The 21,919-nt window shown below is 44.7% G+C and overlaps 1 protein-coding gene across 1 annotated transcript in view; it reads right to left on the reverse strand.

Moving 5' to 3' along the window:
• Window positions 1-9,004: 9,004 nt before the first annotated feature.
• The window catches only part of LOC121572227 (transmembrane protein 64), a 35,332-nt gene continuing 22,417 nt past the window's right edge, over window positions 9,005-21,919 (reverse strand). The window contains exons 2-3 of the mRNA XM_041884170.2: window positions 11,924-12,079; window positions 9,005-9,635 (exon numbers count right to left, since the gene is read on the reverse strand). Of these exons, the coding sequence (XP_041740104.1) occupies window positions 9,447-9,635; window positions 11,924-12,079 (345 nt within the window). The 3' untranslated portion in view covers window positions 9,005-9,446. The remainder of the gene's footprint in view (window positions 9,636-11,923; window positions 12,080-21,919) is intronic.

The following is a 21,919-nucleotide window of genomic DNA, read 5'->3' on the forward strand; positions in this document are numbered from 1 at the left end:
TCCCCTGCTGATTTTGTACATTTGCCCACTGACAAAGAAATGATCAGTCTATAATTTTAATGGTAGGTTTATTTGAACAGTGAGAGACAGAATAACAACAAAAAAATCCAGAAAAAAGTAAGTCAAAAATGTTATGAATTGATTTGCATTTTAATGAGGGAAATAAGTATTTGACCCCTCTGCAAAACATGACTTAGTACTTGGTGACAAAACCCTTGTTGGCAATCACAGAGGTCAGACGTTTCTTGTAGTTGGCCACCAGGTTTGCACACATCTCAGGGGGGATTTTTTGTCCCACTCCTCTTTGCAGATCTTCTCCAAGTCATTAAGGTTTCAAGGCTGACGTTTGGCAACTCGAACCTTCAGCTCCCTCCACAGATTTTCTATGGGATTAAGGTCTGGAGACTGGCTAGGCCACTCCAGGACCTTAATGTGCTTCTTCTTGAGCCACTCCTTTGTTGCCTTGGCCATGTGTTTTGGGTCATTGTCATGCTGGAATACCCATCCACAACCCATTTTCAATGCCCTGTCTGAGGGAAGGAGGTTGTCACCCAAGATTTGACGGTACATGGCCCCGTCCATCGTCCCTTTGATGCGGTGAAGTTGTCCTGTCCCCTTAGCAGAAAAAGACCCCCAAAGCATAATGTTTCCACCTCCATGTTTGACGGTGGGGAGGGTGTTCTTGGGGTCATAGGCAGCATTCCTCCTCCTCCAAACACGGCGAGTTGAGTTGATGCCAAAGAGCTCCATTTTGGTCTCATCTGACCACAACACTTTCACCCAGTTCTCCTCTGAATCATTCAGATGTTCATTGGCAAACTTCAGACGGGCATGTATATGTGCTTTCTTGAGCAGGGGGACCTTGCGGGTGCTGCAGGATTTCAGTCCTTCACGGCGTAGTGTGTTACCAATTGTTTTCTTGGTGACTATGGTCCCAGCTGCCTTGAGATCATTGACAAGATCCTCCCGTGTAGTTCTGGGCTGATTCCTCACCGTTCTCATGATCATTACAACTCCAAAGGGTGAGATCTTGCATGGAGCCCCAGGCCGAGGGAGATTGACAGGTCTTTTGTGTTTCTTCCATTTGCGAATAATCACACCAACTGTTGTAACCTTCTCACCAAGCTGCTTGGCGATGGTCTTGTAGCCCATTCCAGCCTTGTGTAGGTCTACAATCTTGTCCCTGACATCCTTGGAGAGGTGTTTGGTCTTGGCCATGGTGGAGAGTTTGGAATTTGATTGATTGAGTGCTTCTGTGGACAGGTGTCTTTTATACAGGTAACAAACTGAGATTAGGAGCACTCCCTTTAAGAGTGTGCTCCTAATCTCAGCTCGTTACCTGTATAAAAGGCACCTGGGAGCCAGAAATCTTTCTGATTGAGAGGGGGTCAAATACTTATTTCCCTCACTGTAGGAGAACTTCCAGAAAGACAACCATCTCTGCAGCACTCCACCAATCAAGCCTTTATGGTAGAGTGGCCAGACGGAAGCCACTCCTCAGTAAAAGGCACATGACAGCCTGTTTGAAGTTTGCCAAAAGGCACCTAAAGGACTGTCAGACCACGAGAAACAAGATTCTCTGGTCTGATGAAATCAAGATTGAACTCTTTGGCCTGAATGCCAAGCGTCACATCTGGAGGAAACCTTGCACCATCCCTACGGTGAAGCATGGTGGTGGCAGCATCATGCTGTGGGGATGTTTTTCAGCAGCAGGGACTGGGAGACTAGTCAGGATCGAGGCAAAGATGAACGGAGCAAAGTACAGAGAGATCCTTGATGAAAACCTGCTCCAGAGCACTCAGGACCTCAGACTGGGGCTAAGGTTCACCTTCCAACAGGACAACGACACTAAGCACACAGCCAAGACAATGCAGGAGTGGCTTCGGCACAAGTCTCTGAATGTCCTTGAGTGGCCCAGCCAGAGCCCGGACTTGAACCCGATCGAACATCTCTGGAGAGACCTGAAAATAGCTGTGCAGCAACGCTCCCCATCTAACCTGACAGAGCTTGAGAGGATCTGCAGAGAAGAATGGGAGAAACCCCCCAAATACAGGTCTGCCAAGCTTGTAGCGTCATACCCAAGAAGACTTGAGGCTGTAATCGCTGCCAAAGGTGCTTCAACAAAGTACTGAGTAAAGGGTCTGAATACTTATGTAAATGTTATATTTAAACATTTAAAAAAAATATATACACATTTGCAAAAATTTCTAAAAAACTGTTTGTGCGTTGTCATTATGGGGTATTGTGTGTAGATTGATGAGGGGAGAAATAAACAATTGAATCCATTTTAGAATAAGGCTGTAAGGTAACAACATGCGGAAAAAGTCAAGGGGTCTGAATACTTTCTGAATGTATTCAACAGCTTTTTGAGAGAGACAACCAACTGACAGACGGCATGGAACGTGTTGGTGTATAATCATACTCTGTCTGCGCTGCTTCCAAACCCAGAGTAGAAGAATGACAGAAGATGGAAGAGATATTATGTTATAGACAAGCCCAACACCTAGAGATGGAAGAGATAGCCTGGTGTCAGATCGGTTTGTGTTATAGACAAGACCAACACCTAGAGATGGAAGAGATAGCCTGGTGTCAGATCGGTTTGTGTTATAGACAAGCCCAACACCTAGAGATGGAAGAGATAGCCTGGTGTCAGATCGGTTTGTGTTATAGACAAGCCCAACACCTAGAGATGGAAGAGATAGCCTGGTGTCAGATCGGTTTGTGTTATAGACAAGCCCAACACCTAGAGATGGAAGATATAGCCTGGTGTCAGATCGGTTTGTGTTATAGACAAGCCCAACACCTAGAGATGGAAGAGATAGCCTGGTGTCAGATCGGTTTGTGTTATAGACAAGCCCAACACCTAGAGATGGAAGAGATAGCCTGGTGTCAGAGCGGTTTGTGTTATAGACAAGCCCAACACCTAGAGATGGAAGAGATAGCCTGGTGTCAGATCGGTTTGTGTTATAGACAAGCCCAACACCTAGAGATGGAAGAGATAGCCTGGTGTCAGATCGGTTTGTGTTATAGACAAGCCCAACACCTAGAGATGGAAGAGATAGCCTGGTGTCAGAGCGGTTTGTGTTACAGACAAGCCCAACACCTAGAGATGGAAGAGATAGCCTGGTGTCAGATCGGTTTGTGTTATAGACAAGCCCAACACCTAGAGATGGAAGAGATAGCCTGGTGTCAGATCGGTTTGTGTTATAGACAAGCCCAACACCTAGAGATGGAAGAGATAGCCTGGTGTCAGATCGGTTTGTGTTATAGACAAGCCCAACACCTAGAGATGGAAGAGATAGCCTGGTGTCAGAGCGGTTTGTGTTACAGACAAGCCCAACACCTAGAGATGGAAGAGATAGCCTGGTGTCAGATCGGTTTGTGTTATAGACAAGCCCAACACCTAGAGATGGAAGAGATAGCCTGGTGTCAGATCGGTTTGTGTTATAGACAAGCCCAACACCTAGAGATGGAAGAGATAGCCTGGTGTCAGATCGGTTTGTGTTATAGACAAGCCCAACACCTAGAGATGGAAGAGATAGCCTGGTGTCAGATCGGTTTGTGTTATAGACAAGCCCAACACCTAGAGATGGAAGAGATAGCCTGGTGTCAGATCGGTTTGTGTTATAGACAAGCCCAACACCTAGAGATGGAAGAGATAGCCTGGTGTCAGAGAGGTTTGTGTTACAGACAAGCCCAACACCTAGAGATGGAAGAGATAGCCTGGTGTCAGATCGGTTTGTGTTATAGACAAGCCCAACACCTAGAGATGGAAGAGATAGCCTGGTGTCAGATCGGTTTGTGTTATAGACAAGCCCAACACCTAGAGATGGAAGAGATAGCCTGGTGTCAGATCGGTTTGTGTTATAGACAAGCCCAACACCTAGAGATGGAAGAGATAGCCTGGTGTCAGATCGGTTTGTGTTATAGACAAGCCCAACACCTAGATGGAAGAGATAGATAGCCTGGTGTCAGATCGGTTTGTGTTATAGACAAGCCCAACACCCATGGTCATTTTGGCAGGACATCGGTCCTCTGTAACTCAGCTGGTAGAGCACGGCGCTTGTTACGCCAAGGTAGTGGGATTAAAGCATCTGCAAAGTGGCATATTATTAGTATTTTTATTATTATTATTACAACATCACAAACAGGTCTGGGACCAGGCTATGTCAGGCTTGGGAACCAAACCAGACCAGATGTTTGGTAGAAGCCCTTGTCAGTATCCTCTGTTAGACCTTTCAGAGGAGCAGCATCACCACAATAAAAATATTCAAGTCCATTTAATAAAGTATGCACATAATTATGATCACATTCATCGTTTTGCATCCATGTTCATGTTTGATTGTTGGTTTTAAAAGATACACCATTTTATATACTAGTGACTTCTTAAACCAGCTTGAATCTGGATCTCTAGAGATTCTTGTATGTTCACAATGTGAAATTATTGTTACGTCTAGAGTTTAGACTGTGCAAACCTTCATTATATAGTCGTATCTTTAAAAACGTCAAATTTAAAACATAACAGTTCTCATGAAAAATCTAAAGTAACACATACAGTGGGGAGAACAAGTATTTGATACACTGCCGATTTTGCAGGTTTTCCTACTTACAAAGCATGTAGAGGTCTGTCATTTTTATCATAGGTACACTTCAACTGTGAGAGACGGATTCTAAAACAAAAATCCAGAAAATCACATTGTATGATTTTTAAGTAATTAATTTGCATTTTATTGCATGACAAAAGTATTTGATACATCAGAAAAGCAGAACTTAATATTTGGTACAGAAACCTTTGTTTGCAATTACAGAGATCATACGTTTCCTGTAGGTCTTGACCAGGTTTGCACACACTGCAGCAGGGATTTTGGCCCACTCCTCCATACAGACCTCCTCCAGATCCTTCAGGTTTTGGGGCTGTCGCTGGGCAATACGGACTTTCAGCTCCCTCCAAAGATTTTCTATTGGGTTCAGGTCTGGAGACTGGCTAGGCCACCCAGGACCTTGAGATGCTTCTTACGGAGCCACTCCTTAGTTGCCCTGGCTGTGTGTTTCGGGTCGTTGTCATGCTGGAAGACCCAGCCACGACCCATCTTCAATGCTCTTAATGAGGGAAGGAGGTTGTTGGCCAAGATCTCGTGATACATGGCCCCATCCATCTTCCCCTCAATACGGTGCAGTCGTCCTGTCCCCTTTGCAGAAAAGCATCCCCAAAGAATGATGTTTCCACATCCATGCTTCACGGTTGGGATGGTGTTCTTGGGGTTGTACTCATCCTTCTTCTTCCTCCAAACACGGCGAGTGGAGTTTAGACCAAAAAGCTCTATTTTTGTCTCATCAGACCACATGACCTTCTCCCATTCCTCCTCTGGATCATCCAGATGGTCATTGGCAAACTTCAGACGGGCCTGGACATGCGCTGGGGGGGACCTTGCGTGCGCTGCAGGATTTTAATCCATGACGGCGTAGTGTGTTACTAATGGTTTTCTTTGAGACTGTGGTCCCAGCTCTCTTCAGGTCATTGACCAGGTCCTGCCGTGTAGTTCTGGGCTGATCCCTCACCTTCCTCATGATCATTGATGCCCCACGAGGTGAGATCTTGCATGGAGCCCCAGACCGAGGGTGATTGACCGTCATCTTGAACTTCTTCCATTTTCTAATAATTGCGCCAACAGTTGTTGCCTTCTCACCAAGCTGCTTGCCTATTGTCCTGTAGCCCATCCCAGCCTTGTGCAGGTCTACAATTTTATCCCTGATGTCCTTACACAGCTCTCTGGTCTTGGCCATTGTGGAGAGGTTGGAGTCTGTTTGATTCAGTGTGTGGACAGGTGTCTTTTATACAGGTAACGAGTTCAAACAGGTGCAGTTAATACAGGTAATGAGTGGAGAACAGGAGGGCTTCTTAAAGAAAAACTAACAGGTCTGTGAGAGCCGGAATTCTTACTGGTTGGTAGGTGATCAAATACTTATGTCATGCAATAAAATGCAAATTAATTACTTAAAATCATATAATGTGATTTTCTGGATTTTTGTTTTAGATTCAGTCTCTCACAGTTGAAGTGTACCTATGATAAAAATTACAGACCTCTACATGCTTTGTAATTAGGAAAACCTGCAAAATCGACAGTGTATCAAATACTTGTTCTCCCCACTGTAGCTATTAATAACTAGGTCAAATGTAACATTAAACTTCAACTCAAATGGGGTCAAAATGCTGACATTTGATAAGCATTTACTTTTAGTACGGCCCAGAGAAGAACAGCCGTCACGTCATCTGGAAGTCAGGAACACTGCATACAGGGATATAACCTTAAGACGCCTCGTCTACACCTTGTTTTCCTTTGTCTCTGTGTGTGTGTGCAATTCCTTTAGTTTGGTTACAAAAAACTACAGCATTATAAGGATGAGTATCCTGTCATTGGTTGTCTGGTGTTATTGATCGAGTATCCTGCCATCGGTTGTCTGGTGTTATTGATCGAGTATCCTGTCATTGGTTGTCTGGTGTTATTGATCGAGTATCCTGCCATTGGTTGTCTGGTGTTATTGATCGAGTATCCTGTCATTGGTTGTCTGGTGTTATTGATCGAGTATCCTGCCATTGGTTGTCTGGTGTTATTGATCGAGTATCCTGTCATTGGTTGTCTGGTGTTATTGATCGAGTATCCTGTCATTGGTTGTCTGGTGTTATTGATCGAGTATCCTGTCATTGGTTGTCTGGTGTTATTGATCGAGTATCCTGTCATTGGTTGTCTGGTGTTATTGATCGAGTATCCTGCCATTGGTTGTCTGGTGTTATTGATCGAGTATCCTGTCATTGGTTGTCTGGTGTTATTGATCGAGTATCCTGTCATTGGTTGTCTGGTGTTATTGATCGAGTATCCTGCCATTGGTTGTCTGGTGTTATTGATCGAGTATCCTGTCATTGGTTGTCTGGTGTTATTGATCGAGTATCCTGTCATTGGTTGTCTGGTGTTATTGATCGAGTATCCTGTCATTGGTTGTCTGGTGTTATTGATCGAGTATCCTGTCATTGGTTGTCTGGTGTTATTGATCGAGTATCCTGTCATTGGTTGTCTGGTGTTATTGATCGAGTATCCTGTCATTGGTTGTCTGGTGTTATTGATCGAGTATCCTGCCATTGGTTGTCTGGTGTTATTGATCGAGTATCCTGTCATTGGTTGTCTGGTGTTATTGATCGAGTATCCTGCCATTGGTTGTCTGGTGTTATTGATCGAGTATCCTGTCATTGGTTGTCTGGTGTTATTGATCGAGTATCCTGTCATTGGTTGTCTGGTGTTATTGCACTGGAGAAAGAACAATCCATTATCAAAATAATCACACAGCCAAAACTATAAACAGACTGCAAAAATCAAATAAAAAACTCCCCAAAACAAATAAATAGTTGTAGGATTATCTGAAGCAGGCCAGAGAGACTTAAACAGCTATCATTTTTACTCACAGTAGAAAGTAGTTTTCTATTTGGGAGAAGTGTACAGCCCGGGTACCAGTCTGGGTGTGCCGCCATGACAGCAAAACAGATCTAAGGACCATATTAATCTACAGCTATCCTCACAATACAAGATACTTTTCTATAGTGAGCAGAATGGTTAAGCTAGCTACCCTACAGTAAATCAGAATGGTTAAGCTAGCTAGCCTACATTAAAATCAGATCATACTGTACTCAGGGTTCCTTGGCAGAACATTACAACATTTCCTGCTGAGAATGTCTCATCTTTCCATCTGTTCCTGTCAGAACTGCAGAGCCGATAAAATGATCCCGGACCGCCAGGCCAAAGCAGAACTGTTCCCATTGGACCGCCAGGCCAAAGCAGAACTGTTCCCATTGGACCGCCAGGCCAAAGCAGAACTGTTCCCATTGGACCGCCAGGCCAAAGCAGAACTGTTCCCATTGGACCGCCAGGACAGGACCAGCGGACGGTCTTCTCTTAGTCCTAGCCAGCACTCACAACCTGGGTCCTGCTCAAAACAACTGGTTCTTATTGAACAAGTTCAGTTTAGTCCCTCCCTGTTTGCCAGTACTGATATCCTGTTGGTGTTACCAGGCTATGTCCCACCCTGTTTGCCAGTACTGATATCCTGTTGGTGTTACCAGGCTATGTCCCACCCTGTTTGCCAGTACTGATATCCTGTTGGTGTTACCAGGCTATGTCCCACCCTGTTTGCCAGTACTGATATCCTGTTGGTGTTACCAGGCTATGTCCCACCCTGTTTGCCAGTACTGATATCCTGTTGGTGTTACCAGGCTATGTCCCACCCTGTTTGCCAGTACTGATATCCTGTTGGTGTTACCAGGCTATGTCCCACCCTGTTTGCCAGTACTGATAGCCTGGTAACACCAACAGGATATCTTAAACAATAAGGCACAATTAAAGAGAATTCAACTACAGACTGAAACTTATCCAAATAATTCCATTAATTATTTTGAAAATCAACATAAAAATGCAAATAATAATATTAATAAAAACCAAATGAATTAACCCAAAAAATAAAAAAAGACTTGGAAACTAAAACATCTGTAATATTAACAGAGGTGCATGGGGAGGGCTTTGGTTTGAACATGGAAACAGAACACAACAAACTCTAGGTCTATTTTGCACATTCATATTATTAGCATATTGAACATGATAGACAGACACGTCCCAAATGGCACCCAACCCCTCTAGGAACCATAGGGCTCTGGGCAGAAGTAGTGCGCATGGAATAGGGTGCCATTTGGGACCAGCCAGGTTGTGCCTCTGTTCCAGTGACCCTCTCAGCTATGGTCAATAAACCATACGTCATCATTATGCCTGTTGTAGTGAACCTGACAGGAAAAATAAACAGCGGTATCTTATAGCATTCCTCTAGAGCTGGGTTTCCCAAACTCGGTCCTGGTCCTGGGCCCCCCCACCCCACACCCCCCCCACGTTTTGTTTTTTTCCCTAGCACTACACAGCTGATTCAACTAACCAACTCATCATCAATCTTTGATTATTTGAATCAGCTGTGTAGTGCTAGGGCAAAAAACCAAATCGTGCCCCCCCCCTTGGGGTTTGGGGGAACGCTGGTAGTGAAAAGGACAAAATCAATAGAAAAGCCCCCGTACTGTACTGTACCGCTGAACCATTGGAAATGAGTTGAACATATAGCATAGCCCCTGGTCCCACACTGTAGAACAGAACCCATTGATCTCATTGACATCTGAATGGTTGAGCTGTGCTGCATAGTCCATGATGCTAACACCACCGTACCTGCCTAAACACCCCTCAGCTGCAGCTACAAGCCCCATAGATCCACACAATCAGCACCCCTATTTGGTAGGTCCTCTTCACTCCCGACTCCTCACCGTGGAAGGCAGTTCCTATCAGATACCAGAACTGCTCCACTGGCCAATCAGTGTTCAGTTCGATCCCGGTCGCTCGTGTCCAATCAGGGTTTTGAGACATTTATCAGACCACGTTGATGATCCCACCCCCGGCCGACGCCCTCTTGCTGCAGTAGGTGAAGCCGCTGTGATTGGTGGAAGTGCCGTTCATGTGTGATGTCTTCAGCTCCATCTGACAGGCAGCGATGGCCGCATTCAGCTCCACCTGGGCCCGATGGACCACGTAGAACATCAGGCCTATACTGATGATGATCTGAGGGAGAGGGAAACAGAACCGTGTTTTAGAACCACTGAATTACTACCACATGGAACATGAGGCCTATACTGATGATGATCTGAGAGAGGAGGGAGAGAGAACCATCGTGAACCATGCTATTTAGAACCATGCTGTGTAGAACCATGTAATTACCGTAGAACATCAAGCCTATACTAATGATGATCTGAGAGAGAAGAGAAATGTGGTTTAGAACCATACTGTTTAGAACCATACGGGAGAGAACCACAGAATAACTGGGGCCGATGGACCACATAGAACATGAGGCCTATACTGATGATGATGATGATGCCCTGAGAGAGGAAGAGGATGAGGCAAGCTAACTGTCAGAACATCAACATTGATGATGTTCAATAAAGGTTTAATTTCTTTATCCATCCATCCAACATGTACTGTTTCTGCTAGCTGCCTAGGGGGTCTATTTGCTGATGAATATGTTGTGCTTCATGGAATGTTCTCTTGAAAAGGTACAAAAGGTTCTCTTGAAAAGGTACAAAGGTTCTCTTGAAAAGGTACAAAAGGTTCTCTTGAAAAGGTACAAAAGGTTCTCTTGAAAAGGTACAAAGGTTCTCTTGAAAAGGTACAAAAGGTTCTCTTGAAAAGGTACAAAAGGTTCTCTTGAAAAGGTACAAAAGGTTCTCTTGAAAAGGTACAAAAGGTTCTCTTGAAAAGGTACAAAAGGTTCTCTTGAAAAGGTACAAAGGTTCTCTTGAAAAGGTACAAAAGGTTCTCTTGAAAAGGTACAAAAGGTTCTCTTGAAAAGGTACAAAGGTTCTCTTGAAAAGGTACAAAAGGTTCTCTTGAAAAGGTACAAAGGTTCTCTTGAAAAGGTACAAAAGGTTCTCTTGAAAAGGTACAAAAGGTTCTCTTGAAAAGGTACAAAAGGTTCTCTTGAAAAGGTACAAAAGGTGTGACTGACTTGAAGAACCAAGAACTGGCATCTAAACAAAAAAAGGTATTTGGGTGCAGCGTTGAGATAATAAACTAGAGAGGAAACAACCTCGAGGGGATGGTTTTAATCTGTGTCTGGGGTTTTAATCTGTGTCTGGGGTTTTAATCTGTGTCTGGGGTTTAATCTGTGTCTGGGGTTTTAATCTGTGTCTGGGGTTTAATCTGTGTCTGGGGTTTTAATCTGTGTCTGGGGTTTTAATCGTGCTGGGGTTTAATCTGTGTCTGGGGTTTTAATCTGTGTCTGGGAATCTGTGTCTGGGGTTTTAATCTGTGTCTGGGGTTTAATCTGTGTCTGGGGTTTTAATCTGTGTCTGGGGTTTTAATCTGTGTCTGGGGTTTTAATCTGTGTCTGGGGTTTTAATCTGTGTCTGGGGTTTTAATCTGTGTCTGGGGTTTTAATCTGTGTCTGGGGTTTAATCTGTGTCTGGGGTTTTAATCTGTGTCTGGGGTTTTAATCTGTGTCTGGGTTTTAATCTGTGTCTGGGGTTTTAATCTGTGTCTGGGGTTTAATCTGTGTCTGTAACTGTGTCTGGGGGTTTAATCTGTGTCTGGGGTTTTAATCTGTGTCTGGGGTTTAATCTGTGTCTGGGGTTTAATCTGTGTCTGGGGTTTTATCTGTGTCTGGGAAACTGGCCCCTAGGGACAGACCCCTGCTGCTGGCTCAGCTGCAGACTAAACACAAAGTAGCTTCCTGGCTGCTAAAGTTAGCTACAATGCCTTCAGAAAGTATTCATCCCCCCTTGACTTAATCCACATTTTGTTGGTGCCCTTCTTTGCGAGGCATTGGAAAACCTCACTATTCGACTGAGGGACCTTACAGATAAGTGTATGTGTGGGGTACAGAGATGTTATGTTAAACACTATTATTGCACACAGAGTGAGTCCATGCAACTTATTATGTGACTTGTTAAGCACATTTTTACCCCTGAACTTATTTAGGCTTGCCATAACAAAGGGGTTGAAGACTTATTAACTCAAGACATTTCAGCTTTTCATTTTCCATTCATTAGTAAAAATGTCGAAAAACATGATTCCACTTTGACATTATGGTGTGTCGGCCAGTGACACAACATCTCAATTTAATCCATTTTAAATTCAGGCTGTAACACAACAAAACGTGGAGAAAGTGAAGGGGTGTGAATAACTTTCTGAAGGCACTGGACGTTTAGGCTGCACTATTCATGTCACCTGTCAGTCTGACTGCCAGCCTGCCACTAACTCACCTGATGCGTCTTCGGGTATTTGAAAAGCACTGAATATAAATCCCATGTATTATTACTGACAAAGTATCTACTAAACACCCTGTTCTGTCTCACCTGCAGGCTGAAGACAAAGTATCCGCTGACGCTCTGTTCTGCGATGACGTCCTCCATGGTGCGCAGCGTGGTGCCCAGGTAGGAGTTTAGAAGCTGTGTGGGCAGCAGGCCTACTGACGACGCCACCAGGTAGTTTGGCAACGACACGTCTGTGATCTGAAAGGAAGAGAGATTGATTGATTCTAAGTAAGTCTTGTCCCAGCCAGAACGGCCTGTAGGGAAGGAGCCACACCTCCTGTTTCTGTAGCGTGAGCCAGCTTCGTGTACAATGACGCCCCCTGGACAAGACGCTAGTCTGTAGGTGAAACAATCAATCTCGGATGCAAAGGTGAAAAACACAGCGAAAACATGGACATCGAGATTGATTGTTATCTGTGTTTTCACTCTATTTTTCACCTTTATATCCGAGATTGATTGTTTCTCCTACAGACTAGTGAATAGCTACATCTTCTAAATGGTGTCACGTCTCTTAACTAATCTAAAAAAAAAAGGTTAATAAGTTGAACGCGTCGGGCTGCCATAATGTATTGAAGTTCACAGTCTCTTATCACTATATTACTCAATAGAACAACTGCCTAGATAGAAACATGTGTTTCAGTCCCCTTGGCTTAGAACGTCCCAGGAATGATGACATGAGCCTCCAGATATGACCTTGGTACAGACACACTGCATATATTATGACTACTGTTCCCTAGCCTAGCAGATACTGGTGGGGGGGAGAGAGAGCTAGAGAGACAGCGAGAGAGAGAGAGAGAGAGAGAGAGCTAGAGAGACACAGCGAGAGAGAGAGAGAGAGAGAGACACAGCGAGAGAGAGAGAGAGAGCGAGAGAGAGAGAGAGAGACAAGAGAGAGAGAGAGAGAGACAGAGAGAGAGAGAGAGAGAGAGACAGAGAGAGAGAGAGAGAGAGAGAGAGAGAGAGAGCTAGAGAGACACAAAGAGAGAGAGAGAGACACAGCGAGAGAGAGAGAGACACAGCGAGAGAGAGAGAGACAGCGAGAGAGAGAGAGAGAGAGAGAGAGAGAGCGAGAGAGAGAGACAGAGAGAGAGAGAGACAGAGAGAGAGAGAGACAGAGAGAGAGAGAGAGAGAGAGAGAGAGAGAGAGACACAGAGAGAGAGAGAGAGACACAGCGAGAGAGAGAGAGAGACACAGCGAGAGAGAGAGAGAGACAGAGACAGAGACAGAGACAGAGACAGAGACAGAGACAGAGACAGAGAGAGAGAGAGAGACAGAGAGAGACAGAGAGAGAGAGAGAGAGAGAGAGAGAGAGAGAGAGAGAGAGAGAGAGAGAGAGAGAGAGAGAGAGAGAGAGAGAGAGAGAGAGAGAGAGAGAGAGAGAGAGAGAGAGAGAGAGAGAGAGAGAGAGAGACAGAGACAGAGACAGAGACAGAGACAGAGACAGAGACAGAGAGAGAGAGAGAGAGAGAGAGAGAGAGAGAGAGAGAGAGAGAGAGAGAGAGAGCGAGAGAGACAGGGAGAGAGAGAGAGAGAGACAGAGGAGAGAGAGAGACAGCGAGAGAGAGAGAGACAGCGAGAGAGAGAGAGAGAGACAGCGAGAGAGAGAGAGAGACAGCGAGAGAGAGAGAGACAGCGAGAGAGAGAGAGAGACAGCGAGAGAGAGAGAGACAGCGAGAGAGAGAGACAGCGAGAGAGAGAGAGAGAGAGCGAGAGAGAGAGAGAGAGAGAGAGAGAGAGAGAGAGCTAGAGAGACACAGCGAGAGAGAGACAGAGACACAGCGAGAGAGACATAAATGCCTTGTTGTTGCAATACACAGACACAAAGCACTTCCACAGGCTATACATTCATGCTAGACCGGCCTACTTCCATGTTTCTCCTTGAAAGGGTTGAACTTGCACCCTGAGGCCCACAACATGGAGTCTGGAGTCTATCCTTAAGACAGTGGTTCTGCTGGCTCTTTCATGTTAGTCTGCTGCTGTGAATGTTACTGTGCAGCCAGAGATCAAAATCCCTCAGTCATCTTGTGCTAAGCTAAGCTAAACTCACTGGGCTATGATATCTATGCTGTGTGGACTTTCCACCCAGACATCTGTGCAGTCTGTGTGCTGTTCCTACTGCATCCCAAATGGCACCCTATTCCCTATGGAAGCTGTGCACTATGTAGGGAAAAGGTTGTGATTTGGGACGCAGGCTGTGGCTAGGGTAGGGGCTGCATAGAGGCTGTATTTTGTATTTGTATTTATTATGGATCCCCATTCGTTCCTGCCAAGGCAGCAGCTACTCTTCCTGGGGTTTATTATGAATCCCCATTAGTTCCTGCCAAGGCAGCAGCTACTCTTCCTGGGGTTTATTATGGATCCCCATTAGTTCCTGCCAAGGCAGCAGCTACTCTTCCTGGGGGTTTATTATGGATCCCCATTAGTTCCTACCAAGGCAGCAGCTACTCTTCCTGGGGTTTATTATGGATCCCCATTAGTTCCTGCCAAGGCAGCAGCTACTCTTCCTGGGGTTTATTATGGATCCCCATTAGTTCCTGCCAAGGCAGCAGCTACTCTTCCTGGGGTTTATTATGGATCCCCATTAGTTCCCTGCCAAGGCAGCAGCTACTCTTCCTGGGGTTTATTATGGATCCCCATTAGTTCCTGCCAAGGCAGCAGCTACTCTTCCTGGGGTTTATTATGGATCCCCATTAGTTCCTGCCAAGGCAGCAGCTACTCTTCCTGGGGTTTATTATGGATCCCCATTAGTTCCTGCCAAGGCAGCAGCTACTCTTCCTGGGGTTTATTATGGATCCCCATTAGTTCCTGCCAAGGCAGCAGCTACTCTTCCTGGGGTTTATTATGGATCCCCATTAGTTCCTGCCAAGGCAGCAGCTACTCAAACTGTCAAAAATGTTATAAATTGATTTGCATTTTAATGAGGGAAATAAGTATTTGACTCCTCTGCAAAACATGACTTAGTACTTGGTGACAAAAGCCTTGTTGGCAATCACAGAGGTCAGACGTTTCTTGTAGTTGGCCACCAGGTTTGCACACATCTCAGGAGGGATTTTGTTCCACTCCTCTTTGCAGATCTTCTCCAAGTCATTAAGGTTTCGAGGCTGACGTTTGGCAACTCAAACCTTCAGCTCCCTCCACAGATTTTCTATGGGATTAAGGTCTGGAGACTGGCTAGGCCACTCCAGGACCTTAATGTGCTTCTTCTTGAGCCACTCCTTTGTTGCCTTGGCCGTGTGTTTTGGGTCATTGTCATGCTGGAATACCCATCCACGACCCATTTTCAATGCCCTAGCTGAGGGAAGGAGGTTCTCACCCAAGATTTGATGGTACATGGCCCCGTCCATCGTCCCTTTGATGCGGTGAAGTTGTCCTGTCCCCTTAGCAGAAAAACACTCCCAAAGCATAATGTTTCCACCTCCATGTTTGACGGTGGGGATGGTGTTCTTGGGGTCATAGGCAGCATTCCTCCTCCTCCTAACACGGCGAGTTGAGTTGATGCCAAAGAGCTCGATTTTGGTCTCATCTGACCACAACACCTTCACCCAGTTCTCCTCTGAATCATTCAGATGTTCATTGGCAAACTTCAGACGGGCCTGTATATGTGCTTTCTTGAGCAGGGGGACCTTGCGGGCGCTGCAGGATTTCAGTCCTTCACGGCGTAGTGTGTTACCAATTGTTTTCTTGGTGACTATGGTCCCAGCTGCCTTGAGATCATTGACAAGATTCTCCCGTGTAGTTCTGGGCTGATTCCTCACCGTTCTCATGATCATTGCAACTCCACAAGGTGAGATCTTGCATGGAGCCCCAGGCCGAGGGAGATTGACAGTTATTTTGTGTTTCTTCCATTTGCGAATAATCACTCCTTTAAGAGTGTGCTCCTAATCTCAGCTCGTTACCTGTATAAAAGACACCTGGGAGCCAGAAATCTTTCTGATTGAGAGGGGGTCAAATACTTATTTCCCTCATTAAAATGCAAATCAATTTATAACATTTTTGACATGCGCTTTTCTGGATTTTTTGTTGTTATTCTGTCTCTCACTGTTCAAATAAACCTACCATTAAAATTATAGACTGATCATTTCTTTGTCAGTGGGCAAACGTACAAAATCAGCAGGGGATCAAATACCTTTTTCCCCTCACTGTATATACAGTACAAAATCCATGTGCGAATGTTATCGTGTGTGTGTGTGCATGCATGCGTCTGTGCCTATGTGTGTGTTGCTTCACAGTCCCCACTGTTCCATAAGGTATATTTTTATCTGTTTTTTCAATCTGATTCTACTGCTTGCATCAGTTACCTGATGTGGAATAGAGTTCCATGTAGTCATGGCTCTATGTAGTACTGTGCACCTCCCATAGTCTGTTCTGAACTTGGGGACTGTGAAGAGACCTCTGGTGGCATGTCTTGTGGGGTATGCATGGGTGTCTGAGCTGTGTGATAGTAGTTTAAACAGACACCTCAGTGCATTCAGCTTGTCAACACCTCTTACAAAAACAAGAAGTGATGAAGTCAATCTCTCTTCCACTCTGAGCCAGGAGAGACTGACATGCATGTCATTAATGTTAGCTCTCCGTGTACTTTTAAGGGCCAGCCGTGCTGCCCTGTTCTGAGCCAACTGCAATTTTCCCAAGTCCCTCTTTGTGGCACCTGACCACACGACTGAACAGTAGTCCAGGTGCGACAAAACTAGGGCCTGTAGGACCTGCCTCGTTGATAGTAGTGTTAAGAAGGCAGAGCAGCGCTTAATTATGGACATACTTCTCCCCATCTTAGCTACTGTTGTATCAATATGCTTTGACCATGACAGTCTACAATCCAGGGTTACTCCAAGCAGTTTAGTCTCCTCAACTTGCTCAACTTCCACATTATTTATTACAATATTTTAGTTGAGGTTTAGGGTTTAGTGAATGATTTGTCCCAAATACAATGCTTTTAGTTTTGGAAATATTTAGGACTAATTTATTCCTTGCCACCCATTCTGAAACTAACAGCAACTCTTTATTAAGTGTTGCAGTGATTTCAGTTGCTGTAGCAGCTGACGTGTATAGTGTTGAGTCATCTGCATACATAGACACACTGGCTTTACTCAAAGCCAGTGGCATGTCGTTAGTAAAGCTTGAATAAATGAAGGGGCCTAGACAGCTGCCCTGGGGAATTCCTGATTCTACCTGGATTATGTTGGAGAGGCTTCCATTAAAGAACACCCTCTGTGTTCTGTTAGACAGGTAACTCTTTATCCACATTATAGCAGGGGGTGTAAAGCCATAACACATATGTTATGTATATCGATAAAGTCAAAAGCCGCACTGAAGTCTAACAAAACAGCCCCCACAATCTTTTCATCATCAATTTCTCTCAGCCAATCATCAGTCATTTGTGTAAGTGCTGTGCTTGTTGAATGTCCTTCTCTATAAGCGTGCTGAAAGTTCGTTGTCAATTTGTTAATGTAAAATAGCATTGTATCTGGTCAAACACAATTTTTTCCAATAGTTTACTAAGGGTTGGTAACAGGCTAATTGGTCGGCTATTTGAGCCAGTAAAGGAGGCTTTACTATTCTTAGGTAGCGGAATGACTTTTGCTTCCCTCCAGGCCTGAGGGCACACACTTTCTAGAAGGCTAAAATTGAAAATATGGCAAATAGGAGTGGCAATATCGTCCGCTATTATCCTCAGTAATTTTCCATCCAAGTTGGAAAATTGTGGTCCTCTGTAGCTCAATTGGTAGAGCATGGCGCTTGTAACGCCAGGGTAGTGGGTTCGATCCCCGGGACCACCCATACGTAAAAATGTATGCACACATGACTGTAAGTCGCTTTGGATAAAAGCGTCTGCTAAATGGCATATTATTATTATATTATATATTTAAAATCACCAAGAAAGTATATCTCTCTATTGATATCACATTCATTATCAATCATTTCACACGTTATCTAAATACTGACTGTTAGCACTTGGTGGTCTATAGCAGCTTCCCACCAGAATGGGCTTTAGGTGAGGCAGATGAACCTGTAGCCATATTACTTCAACCGTATTTAACATGAGATCCTCTCTAATCTTCAAAGGAATGTGGTTCTGAATATGAACAGCAACACCTCCACCGTTGGCATTTCTATCTTTTCTGTAAATGTTATAACCTTGTATTGCTACCACTGTCTCATCAAAGGTATTGTCTAAGTGAGTTTCAGAGATAGTCAGAATATGAATGTCATCTGTTACTAGCAAATTATTGATTTCATGAACCTTGTTTCTTAACCTACATTATGTTAACGTGGGCTATTTTGAGCACTTTTCTTCTGGGATGATTACTTGTTTTTATTGCTTTACTGGGAAGCTTAGCAGCAGTAGATGTGGTCATGTTCTTTATGTTAGTGCAGGGTGAGCTGCACACAGTGGACTTCCTCCTCGGGCACACCGGCTCAGTGCTAACAACATAAATCTGGTTCTTAGGCACATGATTACTGCATTCAATAGCTGTAGGATCAGCAGAGGCATTCAGGGCAGTTAGAGGGACATACATTAGGTTACTTATGTACATTTGCTGAAGCATTTTGACAACTCTGCATCACAATGGTAGGGATTAGCTGAGCTAGGCTAGGGTAGGGCCTGCATAGAGTCGGTGGTTAGGGGAAGGGCTGAATAGAGGCTGTGGCTAGGGGAAGGGCTGAATAGAGGCTGTGGTTAGGGGTAGGGCCTGCATAGAGTCGGTGGCTAGGGGAAGGGCCTGCATAGAGTCGGTGGTTAGGGGAAGGGCTGAATAGAGGCTGTGGCTAGGGGAAGGGCTGAATAGAGGCTGTGGCTAGGGGTAGGGCCTGCATAGAGTCGGTGGTTAGGGGAAGGGCTGAATAGAGGCTGTGGTTAGGGGTAGGGCCTGCATAGAGTCGGTGGTTAGGGGAAGGGCTGAATAGAGGCTGTGGCTAGGGGAAGGGCTGAATAGAGGCTGTGGCTAGGGTAGGGCCTGCATAGAGTCGGTGGCTAGGGGTAGGGTCTGCATAGAGTCGGTGGCTAGGGGTAGGGCCTGCATAGAGTCGGTGGCTAGGGGTAGGGCTGAATAGAGGCTGTGGCTAGGGTAGGGCCTGCATAGAGTCGGTGGCTAGGGGTAGGGCTGAATAGAGGCTGTGGTTAGGGGTAGGGCCTGCATAGAGTCGGTGGCTAGGGGAAGGGCCTGCATAGAGTCGGTGGCTAGGGGAAGGGCTGAATAGAGGCTATTTAAAACAGCAGAGAATCCTGGACTCATCTTCTGTATGTAGCATAACAACATCACATTCAATCAAACCCTAAATCCCACAGATAGTTTCCCGGTTTATTCCCTTTTCAGTTTTGAGTTCAGCAATAGATTTGTATCACTTAGGCCTAACCCCTGGCAAAAAAAAACAAACAAAAAAAACAATGTTTTCAGCATGAGACAAACAGAAAATCAACTGTATATAAATGTAGCCATTGTTCAGACAGCCACTGCTTACAGGCATCTTAATTGTAAAGTCCCCATATCTGGACCTTTATTAGATATGTTTTATTCAATTCAGTCTGGTATGAGAACGGTAACCCCTATCTGCAAAAGCGGGGTGTCTGCGGAAAGCTGAGCGTCTACGTTCCGGTTAGCGTTGTGAAGCATAAAGGAAATAAACAGGGAATACGTTAATACCGAAAGCCGCGACTCCGCAGATCGAGAGGAGGTCTTATTTGTCTGCCTGTCGTTATTGATCACCAGCCCCGAGGGGGTCAAAATGTTCATTTTACACAACGTTTTCACCAAACAGCAAACATCTTACAAGTTAAGCTTCAATTTGGTCTGTGTTTGAGCTATAGCTACATGGGGGGGGGTATGATCCTTAGATTGGTAGAAACGAATCTAGCACATCACCAATGTTATCTGATGATGGGGACAGGGATATGCAGTTGACCTGGTTGGGACAAAGCAAGGCCTAGAACCTTTTATGCATAATGCGAACTATTGCTACCTGACTCAGAGACAAGATGCACCGAGCATGCTACATTACAATGTAAACAGATTTCAGCGCTTTAATTTCATTCCTTTAGCATAAAAAGATGGCTTCTCAAGGGGTGGGGGGGGGGTAAAAAGGTACAAACTAATAATATCGAACAGGAAGCTAAAAAGGCAGCTATGGATACCGACATAGAAGCTTTGAATAAAATGCTGGTTGGACTCGGATCAGGGGAGCAATTTGGACGACGAGTATTTCAACTCGGCCGACGAAGATTGCTTTCTAGAAGGATTGGGATCCACTTTTTAGATCTGTAAGTAAATGATTTGAACGACTATTTGCTAATATACTATATGTATTTCGTTTTTTTTATAAGTTGTCTGGTTTCTGTGCTTTGTATTTAGTTTACATAGGCCTCTGTAACATGTCATTTCAATGTTATATAATTCCAAAGTAGTTCTTGTCTATGTTTCCTATTAGTTGACTGTTTGCTTCATCACTTTGGCGAGGCCCCTAAACTCTCATGGCCATTGTCTATTTGTGGTTCTCACCTCTGCCTTTGTCTCCAAAGTGTTGCGGTTTGCATTGTGTGTGTTTCACGCCTTGTATGTGAATCACCGTACAGATAAAGTTTAGGCTTTACACTAATGTCATTTTATACATTTTGTCAACTATAATTCTGTGTGTGTCTTACAACAATAAATCCCTTTATTTTATTCACCACAGAGTGGAGGATGCAGAGGATTTTGGATGATGACGTTTGGGAGCCACCCCTCCCCAGCAAGCGCCCCCGCCGGTCAAGGTCTTCACCCCCCCACTGTCAATCAAAACCATCTGATGGTTCTACATCCACTTTTCATAGACCTCTTGGGTCCTAACAGAATGGGTTTCCCCAAGACCAAGGTAAACCACATGACCAAGACAGCGGCGAGGGGGGCCATACATCAGGACTAACAAGCTGCTTGTTGTGAAATGGAAGGACACTAGGGAAGTAACCACACAGCATAAGGCAATCAATAACAACCATGTCTCAAGGAGGGTGAAAAATGAAGTATGTCCCCATTCCTGTTTCTGTGAATGACTATAATGCCAGCATGGGGGGGGGGGGTATGATGATCTGATAGGCTACTACAAGGTCCTCCACAAGACCAGGACTTTTTTTTTACCACTTTGTGGACATTGCTACAGGAAATACTTTCATTCTCCACAAGCAGATGGCCAAAGCAAAAGGTCAAACCCCTCTCTCCCAGTTGGCCTTCCCAAGAGCAGCTGGTGTTGGAAATGGCTGAATTGGGGGGCTCAAAGGAACCTCACAACAATCACAAGACCCCCCCCGACCCCCCCCCCACCACTCAAGGTGAGCGCCACTATCCAACACACATGCCAAAAGACAAAAGATAGAACTGCAAGCAATGCACAAAACACGAAATGCCAGTTCGCTTTCTGTTTCCTGGCAGAGAGGGACTGCTTCAAAGACTATCATACATGCACAAGCTACGGTGAAAGTGAAATCTAATCATCTACACCTGAGATGTAAAATGAACACAAATGCCATTTATAAATAGTTCAGCTTATTTATATTTTTGCACCTTTTTCTAGTGAAGGACACGTGTGTAACCAAGTTTGATAAGACATTTACAGTGGGGAAAAAAAGTATTTAGTCAGCCACCAATTGTGCAAGTTCTCCCACTTAAAAAGATGAGAGAGGCCTGTAATTTTCATCATAGGTACATGTCAACTATGACAGACAAATTGAGATTTTTTGGGGGAGAAAATCACATTGTAGGATTTTTAATGAATTTATTTGCAAATTATGGTGGAAAATAAGTATTTGGTCACCTACAAACAAGCAATATTTCTGGCTCTCACAGACCTGTAACAACTTCTTTAAGAGGCTCCTCTGTCCTCCACTCGTTACCTGTATTAATGGCACCTGTTTGAACTTGTTATCAGTATAAAAGACACCTGTCCACAACCTCAAACAGTCACACTCCAAACTCCACTATGGCCAAGACCAAAGAGCTGTCAAAGGACACCAGAAACAAAATTGTAGACCTGCACCAGGCTGGGAAGACTGAATCTGCAATAGGTAA

This window comes from Coregonus clupeaformis, chromosome 8 (assembly GCF_020615455.1).
Source record: "Coregonus clupeaformis isolate EN_2021a chromosome 8, ASM2061545v1, whole genome shotgun sequence".
Taxonomy (NCBI): domain Eukaryota; kingdom Metazoa; phylum Chordata; class Actinopteri; order Salmoniformes; family Salmonidae; genus Coregonus; species Coregonus clupeaformis.